Raw genomic sequence first — 16,130 nt, forward strand, 5'->3', positions numbered from 1 at the left:
TTCAAGAAATGTTAACAGATCAAAATCAAACCCAAAATTTTACTCCCACAAGTCAAAATCCGTGGGAATGTATATTAATATCAAACAGTAAATGAATTTACTGAAAAGTGAATATTAATTTCGTTTATTTGCTTATTAGTTAATCAATTCATTGTTTTCTTGTTTTTTTTGGCTTCTCTTATTTTTTTTTCTATTTTGCTAATGGATTTTTGCTTACATTTTGCTATCATGTTCTATTTCAAACAATGTATTATTGATTAACTTATAATTATAAAAAAAACTAAATTAGAATAACAAAGGATAGAATACTAAGGAAAATATACAACGTAATAAATCAATAAAAAAAAACAAAAAAAAAATAATAAAACAAAAACAAAAAAAAATAATAAAACAAAAACAAAAAAAAAAAAAAATTGAGTTATAATCAATCAAAATCTAAATAAAAAATAATAACTTATCCATATAAATATCAATCTGAAAAATAAAGATAAAAAGACTTGATAATAATAGTAATATTAATAATTATGATAATATTAATGAAAAAAATGAAAAAAATGAAAAAAAAATAGTATAAAAAATTAAAAATATAGCTACTCAAAACTGTCCATCAACAAAATAAAAAATTAAAACTTTTGTTACATCAGCGCTTATGTATTTTGGCTTTTATGAATTTTTTTGGTTTCTTTTCTTGTTCCTGATTTTTTTTTTGTCCTGGCTGTATACTTTTATATTAAATTACATTCTTAGATTTATGGTTTCACCTCTAATAGCGCCTGGCGAGCCTTGAATGTCAATCTTTTTCACAATTGTAGTTGAATGACTGAGCCCTCCTTTAGAACTACTGTCTCCGGTTATATCAGTACAGTCTATGACATAGTCATCATCATTATTATCATCAAATAAAGTAGTCTCTAATATGTTAGGATTCTCTTTAATTACTTTTTCCACTTGCATGACAATGTCTTTAGAATACAATTCTTGCTGATTGTTGCCTTTAACTTCTTTGAAGTTTTCAAACCCACATCTTCTGTAAATCTCCATCAAATAGGGAGGAACTGTGCAAAATTCGTCCTGTGATTCAATAAGCACATTGATAACTTCAATGGCTAAAAAGTAAGCATCTCCAGCTTCTGCATTATCTGCTAAAATATTTCCTGAGCTTACCTTTGGAACAGTTGAAGGTTTGTCATACAAAATGTTGGGCGCTAAAACCGTTGCTAGGTTATGGGCATCCATCTTGGACCCTGTTTCTTCATCAATATGAGCAAAAGAAGCAACCCAACTCCAGAAAAACATTAAAACCTCAACAACATCTCTGTAACATTGAGGTAGCATGCAATATACTAACTTCAAAATTTTTTTCTTCAAAAAATGGTTGTCAAATCTCTGGGATAAAATCCAAATATCATATAATTTGAAAGTCAATAGTGGATCTGGCATTTCACGAAGAAACTTCTTCATCAACGCAGCTAATTGTACAGGATTTTCATTATTGAAATCTGGCATTCTATCAGGATCTTTATCAACCATTTCTGTCAATTCTCTCAATCTTTTGATATTACCATTTTTCCTGAATATACCCTCAATAGACATATCCATTTGATGTAGCGCTGTTACACAATCGTCAATGAATACTGGAATGTGCAATTTTTCAGGTCCAACACCTTGTTGAGAATCAACACCAAATCTTTCAGTTAAATCTTCCAAATATTCACCAAAGATCTTCAAATTTTTTGTTTTCTTATTTCCACCACCTTTCAACTTGCCCCAGAAAGATTGAGGTTTTCTTAATGGAATTTTTTCTAATATCTGTTCTTTTGTCAACCCATCAGAGTTTTTACCATATCTAGCCATTGAATTGTATAGTACTATCACAGAAATGTGTCTCAATATGAAGTATTCTTCAGAAGTAAGCTCAGAGTAATATTTACCTCTTGGTAGTAAAGAGTTATGTTTGCTGTCATTTTTGCCCGAGTTGCCTTGATTTCTAGCAACCGACATGATGTTTTTGGCCATAGGTAGTGAAGAACCTGTAGTTTTATGATGTCTGAAAGCGTTGGGTCTTTGCTCTCTTGTTTGCTCGGCGGCAACAATTCTAGGAATATCATCCAATCTTAAAGATTTTTCATTCTTTAACAAATCATAAGTTTTATCTAAATTACTATCTCCAACATTTGAAGGTCCATCAAATGGTTCATCTTCAATTCTTAATGTCCTATTTCTGATTAAAGTTTGGTCGAGATTGTTATTTAGTTGATCAGATTCGTTTCCTAAACCGGCCTTAATGGCTTGTGGCAAGTCAACTATTCTCGATCTTCTGATACTTCCCTGAACAGAGCTTGAAAGTCTATTGGTTTGTCTCTTTGAATTTAATCTTTTAACTTCACTCAAATTCCTCATGTAATTAGGGTCTTGGCTTTGATTTTGAACTTGGTTTTCAAATTGGGTTAGAGTATCAGTATTATTAGCTTTATTAGAATTGTTTTCATTTGGATTTGTATTGTTTGAAGTTTGTTTGCTCATTCTTGCCAGTATAAAGAAATTAGAACGGGTTAAAGCAATGGATAAAATATAAATTAATTGAGATAAATTAGAAACAAGAGTAAAGCCACTTATTATTCTGGGTTGATTTGGATTTTCAATCTCATTTCCATTTTCATTTTCATTTTGATTATCTATTGGATTTGAGATTGCAGCTGCATTACAATCCTGACACACAACTGATTTATTTGAACAGTTGAATAAAAAGTTATTCATAATTTCATGAGTATCAACATAAGTCTTTTGACACTTATAACAATGAAAACATTTGTAGTGCCATCTTAAGTTTGCTTTTTTGAGTTGAATACATGCATCTTCAATACTTTTTAAACAAAAAAAGCAAGAATCAGTTGATTTTATAGTAGTAACCAAATGAGAGCAAGCGGATCCTGAGTGAATATCATCATGAGCACTTACTTCTCTTAAGAACTTATCTGTTGCCTCAGATGAATGAAGGAATCTGTTCAACTCAATTGCTGATTGAATACCATAACGTAAGATTAATTTTAAGTAATGAGCCAAGCCAGTTACTAATGATAACAAATCTTTTGAAAATTGTTTTGGATCAGTTTGATTTCTTGATTTTTTGGTTAATAGACCCAAATAAGACATTAATTTTTCAGTTAAATTACGAGGTTCTCTATTTAGCGTTAAAGGTTTCTTCTTGACTACCAATCGATTTGGATTTCTATAATTATTGGTATTAATATTGGTATTATCACTATTGTTGTTGTTGTTGTTATTATTATTATTATTATTATTATTATTATTATTATTATTATTATTATTAGGAGGTGATGTGTTATTATTATTAGGAGGTGGTGTTGAAACTGTATTGGAGATTGGAGATTGAAGAATTTTTGGACTTTGATTTGGACTTTGATTTTGATTTTGATTTTGATTTTGATTTTGATTTTGATTTTGATTTTGATTTTGATTTTGATTTGTAGATTCAGTGAGTTTATTTAATTTTGGGCTATTGTTGGCACTAGATAACTTAATGGTTGGATTTTGATTATTAATTAAATATTTTGAATTTAAAGAATGGATGATATCAATTGCTTTAAATAGTTTTTCAATTTTCAAAACAAGGATAGCAGCTGAGTTTAAGCCTTGTAATTTTTTTGAATTTGAAGCATATTGTAACATATCAGAGATACAAGGAGCAGTTGCTTCTTCGAAATTGGATAGGATTTGCCAAATTTTTGATACAGTACTTTCCATAATTGTTTCGATTTCAAATAGTTCTTGTTGATTTAAAGAGGAGTATGTGTTGGATAAATCGTAGTTTGATTGAATTAGTTTATTTTGAATTGATTGTGAAGGGATGTGGATGGAATTGGCTAAGATTGATACATTCCAAAATTTGTGGATCATGTAACATTCAGGATGCCATTGTTGATTTTTACCACCTCTTAAGATATGGATGAATTGTTTCAAGATAGAAGAATTACAGCCTTCGCATTGGGAGGCAAATTTAGTTGAGTAGTGATAGTGGCAGTAAATTTTATCGTTGTGTTCGTAAAAGTTTTCATTTGATTCAAAGACTTTATTACAAATATCACAGGTGAAATGATGTAGATGATATTTATGATTTAAAGCGGTTATATAGGAGCCCTTTAAAGCTTGATTACAGTTGAAGCAGATTAGGTCTAGTCTTTTGAAGTAGTCGTTTTCACATAGGGGGATTTGAATGATGATGCCAGTTTTTTCGTTTTTGATATCCATGGGGAAGAATTTTGAAGAGCAAGGAGTGTTACAGTCTGAGCAGACAAAACAGTTCATGTGGTAAGCTTTACCCAAAGCTTTAACGAATTGATCGTGAATTGGTTGACCACAATTTGCACAAATTTTTAGTTGTTTTCTTTGTTTATTTATTTGAGAAGGAATTTGGGTAGTATCATTAGCGGTGCTGTTCAAATTTAATAGATCATCATCGTTGTTGTTATTGTTGTTATTGTTATCGTGAGAAGTTGATAGTGAGTTTAGATTATTATTGTAAGAAGAAGAATTTTGGATTGAATTTCTCGTTATGTTTTGTTGCTTTTGTTGGATTTGGGGCATTGGAGGGATTAGATCAGTCCATTTTTGTTTTTGCTTTGAATTGTGAAAAGATTTTCTTGGTTCATTATTTGTAGTAGAAGCAGAAATAGATTTGGGATTTGAATTGGAGGTGGAGGTTGTAATTGGAGTAGGATTTGAGGTGGGGTTGGGGTTGTTTGCAGGATTAGACTTTGGTTTTGATTTTTTCCTAAAAGTGGTAATAGGATTGTGATTGTGATTGTGATTGTGATTGTGGTTTTGATTTTGATTTTGGCTTTGGCTTTGATTTTGATTTTGGGTATGGGTATAATTATGGTTATGGATATGAGAGGTTGATATATTTGCTGTGCTATTTGAGGGTGGAATTTTTTGTATCTTTGGCAAAGGATTGTTCTGATTGGGATTTGAGATTGGAGGTATCCTATTACTATGGGATGAAGGAGAGTTTCTAATTGTATTATTTCTATTAATATTGTTGTTAGGGTAATAATTGATGCTATTTGGAAGGGTATTGTGATGACGAAGTTGGATATGGTTATTGTTATTGTTATTGGTGTTGTTATTAATAGGATTATTGATGGTATTATTGTGATTAATGTGATGTTGGTTGGGAGGACGATTGATAGAGTTGGGCTGATTGATTGGATTGAGATGATTACGGTTATTTGAAGAAGAAACCGATCTTGTTATTGATTGGATATTATTAATATTATTTATACTGTTGATATTGTTGATATTGTTTATGTTATTCATATTGTTGATATTGTTCATGTTGTTCATGCTGTTCATGTTATTGATGGGCATATTGCTATTTAGATTATTGTGAGACATTGAATTAGAGAAATAGGCCTTCTGTAGAGATGGTAATTGATTGTTATTAAGTATGCTGGACATTATTTGGAAGAATCTTCATTCGAGCTATAAATAACTAAGAAGAAGAGCAGAGAAGTAGATTAGAGAAGCAGAGAAAAAGAGAATCAACACACTAAAAAGCCAGCCAAAAGAGAAAGATGCAGTGGAGGTGAGAAAAGGGATATAAAGGGAAATACAAGGATAAAAAGAAAGGTATCTGAGTATGGAAGGAGGATGGGAGAAGAAGAAGAAAAAAGAGAGGAAAGAGAGGAAAGAGAAGAACGAGAGGAAAGAGAAGGAAGAGAAGAGCGAGAAGAGGGAAGGAGGAATGAAGAGCCACCCACAGAAAACGGCGGCGATAAGAAGCAGGAGATGAGCCGGCAGCAGGCTCCGGCGGTGTTTGGGCAGCAGCAGCAGAGCCTGGCGGAAGGAGGAGGCGGTGGCAGTGTTTTGGAAGCAGCGGCAGCAGAGGCAGCAGCGCACACGTGAGCGGCGGGAGAGGAAGCAGAGGCAGCGGCGGCAGCTCAGAGCTCGGCTGCGCGAGAGCGTGCTTGAACGTGTGCTGATGTGCGTGTGCGTTTGCTGGGTGGGGCCAGTGGTGTGGGAGAGAGAGGTATTGACAGCAGGAGAAAGAGAAGGAAGAGGAGGAAGAAGAGAAAGCATCCCGATGATTATGATTAGAGAGATAGTGGAGTGAGTGACACAAGATTCACGTCGACAAAAAGTCTGGTGGCATAGCTATATAGTGGGTAAGTAAATAAATAGTAGTAATAATAGTAATAATAGTAGTAATAGTAGTAATAGTAATAATAGTAGTAATAGTAAGTTGATAAAAAAATGACGAATTAATGAGATTATCTTTTTAAAGTAGTTGGGAGTTGGTAGTTTGTGATTTGTAATTTGAATTTATAAATTGTAAACTGTATTCTCTTTTTTTTTTGTTTTATATTCATTGCATAGCATTTCATTTCAGTTCATTTCGGTTCATTTCATTCATATCATTCATCTTTAATATATGATAATGATTGGTAATCAATATCGCTGAATATTAGAGTATAAATAATATTATTAATAAGAGTGATAACAAATGTTATTTTTTTTTTATTTTATTTTATTTTTTTATTTTTTTGTAAGTTTTGAGGGGAAGGTTTTTTTGGGGAAAGGACTTAACAAATTTCATTTTAATTGAACAAAAAAAATACTAGGTAAATAGGTAAAAAAAAAAAGAGAGATTCAAAAATATGAAAAAAAAAATAATAAATAAATAAAAGTAAAGTCAAATCAAGTAGAATAAAATAAAATAAAATAAAACAAGGTTAGAGAAAAGATTAGAAAAAGAAATAATTAATAAAATTTTATTATAACAATGATAAATAGGTAAATAAATAAATAAATAAATAAATAAGTAAGTAAATAAGTAAATAAATAAATAAATAGGTGTAAAAAAAAATAAATATTTAATTATTGAATATTTTTTTTCCCGGATGGTATTAATTTCGCCTTCAAATGAGGTTTGTCCTTTAATTCGTAGGAATCGAAATCAAACAAGTCGGGTATTTTGATATATTCGACTTTATCAGGATAGTTATTCATAATCTGGGTGATGTTTGGGTAGGGATGGTGGCCAGTGGTCGAGTGTCTTGTTGGAATATAATTTTCCAATAGTTTTCTTGAGTTGGGGATTTTGTAGTCGTTGAGGTTGATGTTTCGTAGTTCGTCAAAAAACTCTAGAGAAATTGCGTCGATGGCAGATATTCTTTCAATTGGAGAGTATTGCAAGAAGCTGGATAATAGTTTTATTGTAAACTCGTCTATTGAGTAGTTTCGAGTTATTTGAGGAAACTGGTTTGGGTGTTTGTTCAACACGCGAATCAAGGGAATTGGTCTTATTTGGGGAAATTTATGGTCCATGTAGTTGGGATTCATGGCTTTAATTTGCAATCTTGTGGGAGTACCTAGGATTTTGATGATTTCGACCAATTGGTCAATGCCAGAATCACCAGGAAACAAAGGTTGACCAAGGATTAGTTCAGCCATCACACAACCCACGGACCAGATGTCGATTTTTGTGGTGTAGTTTGAGGAGCCAAAGATTAGTTCAGGGGCCCTGTAGTATCTGGAGCAAATGTAGGATACGTTTGGCTCGTTGATGTTGAGGATTTTAGCGGAACCAAAGTCACACAATTTGAGAATATGATTAAAGGGGTTTACGAGCAAGTTTTGAGGTTTGATATCTCGATGGCAGATGTTGGATTGGTGAATGTAGTTGAGAGCTCTTAGGAGTTGATAGATGTATAGTTTGATTTCGATAAGTGGCATTGATAGTTTTTTGTTCAAGTAAAAGTGGGAGGTTTTATATATTGTTTCTGGGATGAATTCAAGGATTAGATTAAGGTATAGTTCGTCGTTGTTGGTGGTTGAGTAGAAAAAGTATTTTAGGTCGATGATGTTTTTATGAGATATTAATTTCATGATTTGAAGTTCTCTGTTTTTGAATCGTTTGTCTTGAAGGACTCTTTTAACGGCTACTATTTCGTTTGTATTTATGATTTTGGTTTGAAAGACTACACCAAACGAGCCATGGCCGACCATTGTGCAGTTGTTGTAGGTTATTTGTTTGAATTCTCCAGTATGGCCATCTTGGACTTGTTCGGTTATCAAGTCGTTATTTGGTAGGACTGGAGATGAGCTTGAGTTATTGATGTTATTAATGTTATTAATGTTATTAATGTTATTAATGTTGTTGATATTATTCATATTATCGTTATTGATGTTATTATTGATGTTGTTATTGATGTTGATATTATTAGTATTGTTAGTACTGTTAGTACTGTTAGTATTGTCAGTATTGTTAGTATTGTTAGCAGTATGAGTGGTGGTAGTGGTATGATTGTTGATAGGTTCGGATGTATTGTTTGAATTACTGTGATTGTTGATGTTGTTAGTATTAATATTATTAATATTATTAGTATTATTAGTATTGTTAGTATTGTTAAAGTTGTTAAGGTTAGTGTTATTGTAGATTATTGGGTTGGACAGGTCGTTGTCTTGGGTATTGGCGATGCTATTGTTGATAGAATTTGAGGAACGATTGTTTATTGATCTTGTCGCAATAGAGGCTCTTGCAGACATATTAGACATAAAAACGGGAATATAGATAATAAGGAATCGAGCAGAAGAGAGCGAGCAAAGCAGAGAATGGGAGGATATGATAGGGCAGAATATTAGATTTGTTTAATAAACTAGTGAGGATAAAGTTGAAAAAAAAATGGAACCAAAGAGGGAGTAGAGTAGGAGAGTAGGACTACAAGATCAAGGTAATGTATTGGATGAAAAAGGCAAAACCGAGAATGAAAAGCCTATTAGCTACCACTGCCTCTCGTGAGTGTGGTGGAGACCCTGGAAAGGAGCTGGAAGTGGAGAGGGGGAGGAGGAGGAGGCAAAGAGCAGACAGAGAAAACAGCAGAAACAGCAACAGCAGCAAAAACAGCACACACAGCACACACAAGAGCTGGGAACAAAGAGCACGAGGAGGTGGTGGTGAAGATGCATGAACAGCTCCAGCGTCTGGCGCTGAGCACAGCGTGGCCCGGTGTGGGGTGAGGCCGGTGCACCGCTGACTCAGCCGTGAGTCAGCGCCAGGGCTGCGTTCGGCTTGCGTAAGCGGTTGGTAAGCACTACACGTGTTTATTCACAAGTGGGTGCCGCTGACGTAGTTCTGGCCCTGCGCGACGTTCTGCCTCACGCGGCTCACAGCTGTCTCCACAAGCCGCCTCTCGGTGGCGTCGAGCGTGCGGAGGAGCCCGCTATCGACGCCGACGCACTCGCCCCTGGCGTTGATTTCGAGCGGCATGGAAAAGTACTCCACGTGCAAGAGTCCTGGTACCGGCTGGGCGAGCCCGACGTAGGCGCTTTCGCCCGCTCCGTCGCCGCTGGTTCCCGAAAGCCTGGCCAACAAGCAGCACACAAAGCGGTGTCCAGCAAACGCCATCGAGAGCGTAGCTGATCCTCGCCCATTCTTGGCCTCAACAACCTCGTCGCCGCCGTTTTGAACCCTTTTCACAAACCTTTCATACTCAATTGCACTCAACTTGCTCTTGATCTCCCTGTTCAAAATAATGGGAACAATGCTTTCCTTGGAATGACCCCCAATCACTCGAATGCTCTCTTGAATAGCATTGTCGTACTCATAGATGCCCTTTCCATTCAATATCTCTCTTAAAAACACCTCGCTTCGGATCAAGTCTAACGTAGTTATCCCATATATCTTGTTTCTCTTATCAATTCCCCTTTTTTTGAACATTTCACAGACGATGGGAACCAACGAATTCACTGGATTGCTGATTACCAAAACGATTGAGTTCTCACTGAACTCGATGATTTTGTTGACCAATTTCCGAATAATCAAACAGTTCTTGTTAAACAATTCGTCTCGACTGATATCACTAGAGCTTCGTCCAATTCCAGCACAAATTATAACAATGTCACTGTTTTCCAAACATTCCTCCATCTCTTCTTCTTTCTCATATCCTTGAACTTTACATCTTCTGTCGATATGTGACAAGTCACTTGCGACACCATATCCTCCATAGATATCGTATAGCGATAACTCATCGACTGACTCATTCAACTTGAGAAGTAATGATAATGGTTGCCCAATACCTCCCCCAGCTCCTAATACACTAACCTTCATTGCAAATGAAAAACACCAAAATAATGATTTATAATGATTTATAATAATTTTCTAATGATTTTGTAATAAATGATATGGAAAGTATTGTATTCAATATACTGTATTCAAAATTTTCTCTTCAAATTATACTGAAATTTCAAATACAAATCATATAACAAAATATAAAAATACACTATGAATATATTAGAATATATTAGAATATATTAGAATATATTATGAATATTCTATGAATAAAAGATGTATCAAAATATAATATTCTGTTAGATTGCTACTCCCATTCCTTTTCTCGCCTTTATATTCACTACGCTTTCCATTCTTTAATCACACTCATTTTTTATCCTTTTCCCTCCTCAGTCCCTCTCTCTTTTTCCAGGCCTTTCTCGTCATTCTTTGCCTTGCTTTGTAGTGGAGAATCTATCGTTCTTGGGATATTTTATACTATTTTATACCATTTCATTCATCTCTCAATTCAACCAATCATATCTCCCAATTCAATCTCATCTCTCAATTATCCTTCTCTTCCCTTTTTTCTTTCATTTGGATCACGAATAAAATTAATTTAACATAAAATTAAATAACATACTAAATAAAAATACTAAAAATACTAAAAATAAAATAAAATAATATAAAATAATATAAAATAATATAAAATCAAATCAAATCAAATACTAAAAAAAATAAAATTAAATAAAATACTAAATATTAATAAAAAATAATAAAAAATAAAAAATGAAAAAAAAAATGTAAAAATGTAAAAAATGTAAAAAACGATAAATAACTCAAGTCTATTGTTTAATTTTAATCTTTCATTCCCAATCATAATTATATAACTTTATATTATATTATATCAATCCAATTTATTTTCTAACTACCTTTCAATCATGATGTTGGTGTAAATTGGAAGTTCCATTACCATTACCATTACCATTACCATTACCATTAACATTAACATTAACATTGTTATTGTTATTGTAATTTCCATTATTATTATTATTATTATTATTATTATTATTATTATTATTATTATTATTATTATTATTATTATTATTATTTCCATTATTAATGTTTTGATTGTTCTGATATTGTCTCTCTTTTTCAATCATTCTCTCTTCTCGAAGCCTTTGTTCTTCGGCTTCTTGTCTCTTAAATTCCAATAATGGCGCTAATCCAGATATTGGACATGCACTCTTCAAAAATTCATGTTTTATTAAATCGTCTGCTGTAGCCCTATATGGCACTTCCACACATAAACATATCGACAAAAATTTCATAATACTATCACTCAATTCTCCTGGATTTTTCAATTTAGGTGTTCCATGAGTAGCTATCAAAAATAACGCTCTTAGTGGCTCCTCAGTTAAATATGGTGGCTCTCCTTCAATCATCTCAATTGTCATAATACCCAATGACCAAATATCAATTTTCTCATCATATTCCTTTTGTTTAACAACTTCGGGCGCCATCCAATACGGTGTACCAACCATTGTAGCTCGCTTGTTTCTTTGCTGTGTCAATTTGGCACAGTACCCAAAATCGGTTATCTTAACGTTTCCTTTAGAGTCCAATAACACGTTATCCGACTTGATATCTCTATGAATAATATGTTTTTTGTGTAAAAATCCCAACCCTTTAGTCGTCTCCAAACAAATTGCTGCTATTTGAGGTTCACTCAACCTATCATTTCTATCAATCACATCAGTCAATGATCCTCCTTCCATATACTCCATAACCACCCACAATTCGGATGATCCTCTCAAATATGCTTCCAAAAAATTCACAATGTTTTTGTGCTGTGAATCCTTCATGACTAAAATTTCATTTACAATCAATTCCTTTCTAGGTTGTTTAGCTAAATTCATTTGCTTAACTGCTACTTTTGAGCCCTTTCTTCTCAATGCTGTTGCAAGATAAACACTGCCTGAAGCACCTTGTCCAACTCTTTCAATCATACGGAAATATGGTTTTGGATCGGTGTTGATAACAACTGATTTCAATTTAGCCATGATTTGTGCGTCGTCCATTTGCGACATTCGTTTCTCGTCTTGTTTTTTCAATTTATTTATTGGGTTTTTATCCTTTATTGGTAAATCTGGGGGACTAACAGCATTTTGATGTTGATGGCCTTTAACATTGTTACGTTCTGAGCTTTTATTTGGCGTATGTAATGGTTTTAATACTGGAACTTGTGCTTGTAATTTTGGTGCTTTTGGCGAATGTAGTTTATCATTCAAATTTAATTTTTCTGTTTCATTGCTGACTTTTGAAGTGTCCGATGATAAGGAAGTTCTCTTGTATTGAATTTTTAATGGATTTGTAGGTTCTAAGTTTGCCGAGGGATAATTGTCTGGTAAGTTTTTGCCTTTACTATTATTGACCAAATTCAGTAGTCCATTGTTTTGGTTTGGATGATTGTTGTTATTAGTATTTGCAATAGTATTTGATTTTATTTTATTTAAACCGTTAAATTGTTTTTCCGTGAGATCAGCTCTTGGTGGAATACCATTGTTGTTGTTGTTATTATTTAAATGATATTTTAAAGGAGGAGGAGCAGGAGCATTCCTCATTGGAACCAAATCATCGTTTTGGCTTGATTTTTTCGTCCTTAGATAGAGAGGTTGCTGATTAGGTTTGTTGGCAGGAATTGGAGTTTTTGGAGCGCCAGGAGGAGCGGGAGCTCGCCTCGATGGAGTAAAATTGTCACTTATAAATAAGGGTTTCAGATTTGCATAGGTTGGAGGTTTTGACCATTCATTTAGTTTTGCATTGAGTATTTTAGCTGAACCGTTATTGTTTTGATTATTATTATTATTAGTGTTGTTATTGTTATTTTTAGCGTTATTATTATTATTATTAGCGTTGTTATTGTTGTTGTTAGTGTTGTTTGTATTTGAAGTGGTATTTGAAGTGTCGGTTTCATTGTTACTATTTATGCTGATATTTCCGTTTGAATTGTTTGATTTAGTTGAGGAATTTGATTTTGTTCTTAAATTAAAGGGTTTCAAATTCACACTGGGACTTGGAGAAGGAACCTTATTGTTGTTATTAGCAAGATTGCTAAGGTTACTATTGATATTGATGGTGTTGCTGTTTGTGTTGTTGACGCTGCTGATATTATTTGGATTAACTTCAGCGTAAAATTCCAAGGCTTCGATGACAGCAGTTGGATTTTTTAGCATTTCTTCATTTGTGATTTTGGAGGTTTTCAATAATTTCTTCCAGTTTTCAGGTAGACCAATTAAACTACCGGAATTTGGATCGAAACCGACATGAACTTTGTGGGAAAAATTAGTTGGTCTTGATACACCGGACTGGTTTATGTTGGACAGAGAGTTATTGTTTGAGATTGAGGAAATGGCAGGGGAGCTATTTAAGGAAGAAGAGGTGGAAGAAGAGTTTAGAGATCTGTTTTTGATTGAGTTTGAGGAATTTCTAGTTGCGTGGTTGATTTTGTCTAGCCAGTCTTTTAGTTCAATGTCGCTTTTGCAGGAGACATAGAAGGACCTTTCATAGGAGTTGTTTGTTGAGTTTTGAGTTGTTATGATTTCGAAGCAGCAGGATTTGATGTTATTTTTGATTACTTTTTTGAGGAAGATGAGTTTTAGTTTGAAGGCGATTAGGGAGTCGTTGTTGAAGTAGTTTATGCCATCAATTTTGCCATCAAAGTTGTTGTTGATTGAGTTATTTAGATTTGGGTTTGAGATATTTTGGATTCTGATATTTTTCATTCTTAGATTTGAAATTGAATCGGAGGGTTTTCCCTTATTATAGAAGATTAGGTCTTGGTTTGTTAGGATGAGAAATTTCTTTGACCATTTGGAGAAGAGCATGCCTTCTTCCTTGAGGTAGATGTAGCCCTGATTTATGATGGTTGAGGTGTTTAATTGAGGGAGATAGAAGGTCTTTGAGGATGGAGATAGAGGGCCAAGGCTCAGGATGGTTGAATTGGAAGAATTTAAGAAAGTCAGGTCAGTGGTGATTGACTGTGAAGTTAAGTTTCTTTTCATAACGGGAGGAGATATGATGGTGGTATAAGTGGGATTTGAAGAAGTTGTAGAGCTAGAGAGAAGGGTAGAGGTGGAAGAGGCAGAAGAGAAGGGAGGTCTTGGGGCAGGGCCAGGGTTGTTGAAGGAGTTATCATAATTGGAGGTTGTTGAAGATAGAGACATTTTTGGGAGAAATCAAGAGAGGAGGCGAGAGTAAGAGGTGGTAGGATATTAAGATGGTAGAGTAGTGAGGTAGTGAGAGAGGAATATAATGTGATAGTATAGTGGTATAATAGTATAATAGTATAATAGTATAGTAATACACCGTTGGATAGTGAAGTATTATTTTGATAATCTTAATATAGATGGATAAATATTATATGATTATATGACTATATGATTATATAATCATATAATAATATGATAATATGATAATATGATAATATGATAATATGATAATATGATAATATGATAATATGATAATATGATAATATGATAATATGATAATATNGATAATATGATAATATGATAATATGATAATATGATAATATGATAATATGATAATATGATAATATGATAATATGATAATATGATAATATGATAATAATAATACTATTGATGTGATTAATGATGATTATTATGTCAGTATCAGAAATAAGAAGAGGAGTAATTCAAGGTGAAAAGAATATAAGCTGAAATGAAGAGTGTGATTGAGTGGTTAATAGAAAAGAAGTGGGTAGGATTAGTATCAGACTTTTGAAAAGTATAAAAAGTATGAAAAATATGAAAAATATAAGATTGGATAAGAAGTGTATGAAATTGTATGATTTGGATAAGATATGAAATCAGTGAAAAAATGGATAAGAAGTGATGAATAATAAAGAATAAAGAATAAAGAATAAAAAATAATAAACAAATGAAATGATAAGTATTGGTATTCTTCTCTCAAGTAATAGAAGAGAAAAGAAAAAACCTTTTGAAGAAAAGTTAAAATAAGCAGAAATGAATAAAAATAAGAATATGAATAAGAATATGAAAGTAATCCCAATAAGAAGAAAGCAGGTAGTGAAGTAGAATCAAATAAAAGGGAATAAGCGTCAACTGCTATTATAGTTGGATCTTGATATTGAAACAATAAATATAATAAACGTAGGAATTATAATTAATGCAATTAGGATAATTAATATTATTTAATCAGTATATGGGCGAAAGTGGTTGAAACAATAAATAATCTTGTTGGAGGAAAAAAGACAGACTAACAAACTGCCTCTCTGCGAAAAGAAAGAGTGGAAAAAGAAAGAATAAAAAGGAAATGCCGAAATAAACACGCTGTGCAGCAGAAACACATGCAACAGACACAACAGAAAAAGCACCACCACCACCACCAACATTCACCGAGAACCTATTCCCACTCAGCTGGCTGGCTTTGCTCGGTTGTGACATCGTGTTTCCAGCGTTGCTCGGCACTCAGCAGCACTCCCTGTCTGCTTCCTGCCTTCTCTCTGTTGTCTCTGCTTCCTGTCCTGCCTCCTTTTCTTCTGCCACTGCTGCTGCTGCTTCCTCTCCTGCAGACGTTAAGCCCCTTCCACGCGCAGGCCTGGACTCTTGTCGTGGTACACGCGCGCATCTGCAGATATATGCGCGGCACTAAGCAGCGACCGTCAAATAAGCTAATGCCCCTCCGATAGAAGCACGTCTTGTCGCTGCACGTGGTCTGAACACAGACCCTGGCACCCAGGTCCACCGCCAAAACACAATCCAGTTGGCTGCCTCAAACGGCGAGAGCTACCAGCGCTGTGCGGTGGTGATTCCTAACGCGCGTCGCACGCCAGTGGCACGCCCGTCCGTGTTTCACTTCCGCAGCCCCAAACAACGTGACGGCCTTGGCCACACGCCTAACACGGTGCTTGCTAGTGTAATAAGTCTTACAATCGTAGCTATAATACAATCCGTTATTTGGTTATTTACAGATTATATTAACTATTATTTATGGTAGAATAATATGTATTTAGCTAATT

The 16,130-nt window shown here is 33.9% G+C and overlaps 6 protein-coding genes across 6 annotated transcripts; 2 read left to right on the forward strand and 4 right to left on the reverse strand.

The window, feature by feature from the left end:
* Positions 1–593: 593 nt before the first annotated feature.
* Positions 594–5,889, reverse strand: LRG1 (GTPase-activating protein LRG1). Its single transcript, XM_020194103.1, is given in 2 exon segments — positions 594–3,473; positions 3,486–5,889. The coding sequence occupies 2 exon segments, from the start codon at positions 5,476–5,478 to the stop codon at positions 736–738; spliced, it is 4,731 nt and encodes a 1,576-aa protein (XP_020044636.1). The 5' UTR covers positions 5,479–5,889; the 3' UTR covers positions 594–735.
* Positions 5,671–6,002, forward strand: ASCRUDRAFT_82905 (uncharacterized protein; the record flags this gene model as incomplete). The annotated part of the gene is made up of 2 exons (XM_020194793.1): positions 5,671–5,832; positions 5,883–6,002. The coding sequence occupies 2 exons, from the start codon at positions 5,671–5,673 to the stop codon at positions 6,000–6,002; spliced, it is 282 nt and encodes a 93-aa protein (XP_020044637.1).
* Positions 6,003–6,897: 895 nt separating this feature from the next.
* On the reverse strand, positions 6,898–8,193 carry ASCRUDRAFT_39616 (GSK family serine/threonine-protein kinase; the record flags this gene model as incomplete). The annotated part of the gene is made up of 1 exon (XM_020190946.1): positions 6,898–8,193. The coding sequence occupies one exon, from the start codon at positions 8,191–8,193 to the stop codon at positions 6,898–6,900; it is 1,296 nt and encodes a 431-aa protein (XP_020044638.1).
* A 473-nt stretch (positions 8,194–8,666) lies between these two features.
* ASCRUDRAFT_122377 (uncharacterized protein) lies at positions 8,667–9,058 on the forward strand. The gene has a single exon (XM_020188906.1). The coding sequence runs from the start codon at positions 8,757–8,759 to the stop codon at positions 8,988–8,990; it is 234 nt and encodes a 77-aa protein (XP_020044639.1). The 5' UTR covers positions 8,667–8,756; the 3' UTR covers positions 8,991–9,058.
* A 69-nt stretch (positions 9,059–9,127) lies between these two features.
* On the reverse strand, positions 9,128–10,129 carry ASCRUDRAFT_39502 (malate dehydrogenase; the record flags this gene model as incomplete). Its single annotated transcript, XM_020190939.1, has 1 exon — positions 9,128–10,129. One exon carries the CDS (start codon positions 10,127–10,129, stop codon positions 9,128–9,130), a length of 1,002 nt encoding a protein of 333 aa, XP_020044640.1.
* Positions 10,130–11,224: 1,095 nt separating this feature from the next.
* On the reverse strand, positions 11,225–11,988 carry ASCRUDRAFT_82908 (YOL113Wp-like protein; the record flags this gene model as incomplete). Its single annotated transcript, XM_020194794.1, has 2 exons — positions 11,225–11,271; positions 11,316–11,988. The coding sequence occupies 2 exons, from the start codon at positions 11,986–11,988 to the stop codon at positions 11,225–11,227; spliced, it is 720 nt and encodes a 239-aa protein (XP_020044641.1).
* Between the last annotated feature and the right edge of the window lie 4,142 nt (positions 11,989–16,130).

Source organism: Ascoidea rubescens, assembly GCF_001661345.1.
Source record: "Ascoidea rubescens DSM 1968 unplaced genomic scaffold ASCRUscaffold_19, whole genome shotgun sequence".
In the NCBI taxonomy this organism is placed as follows: domain Eukaryota; kingdom Fungi; phylum Ascomycota; class Saccharomycetes; order Ascoideales; family Ascoideaceae; genus Ascoidea; species Ascoidea rubescens.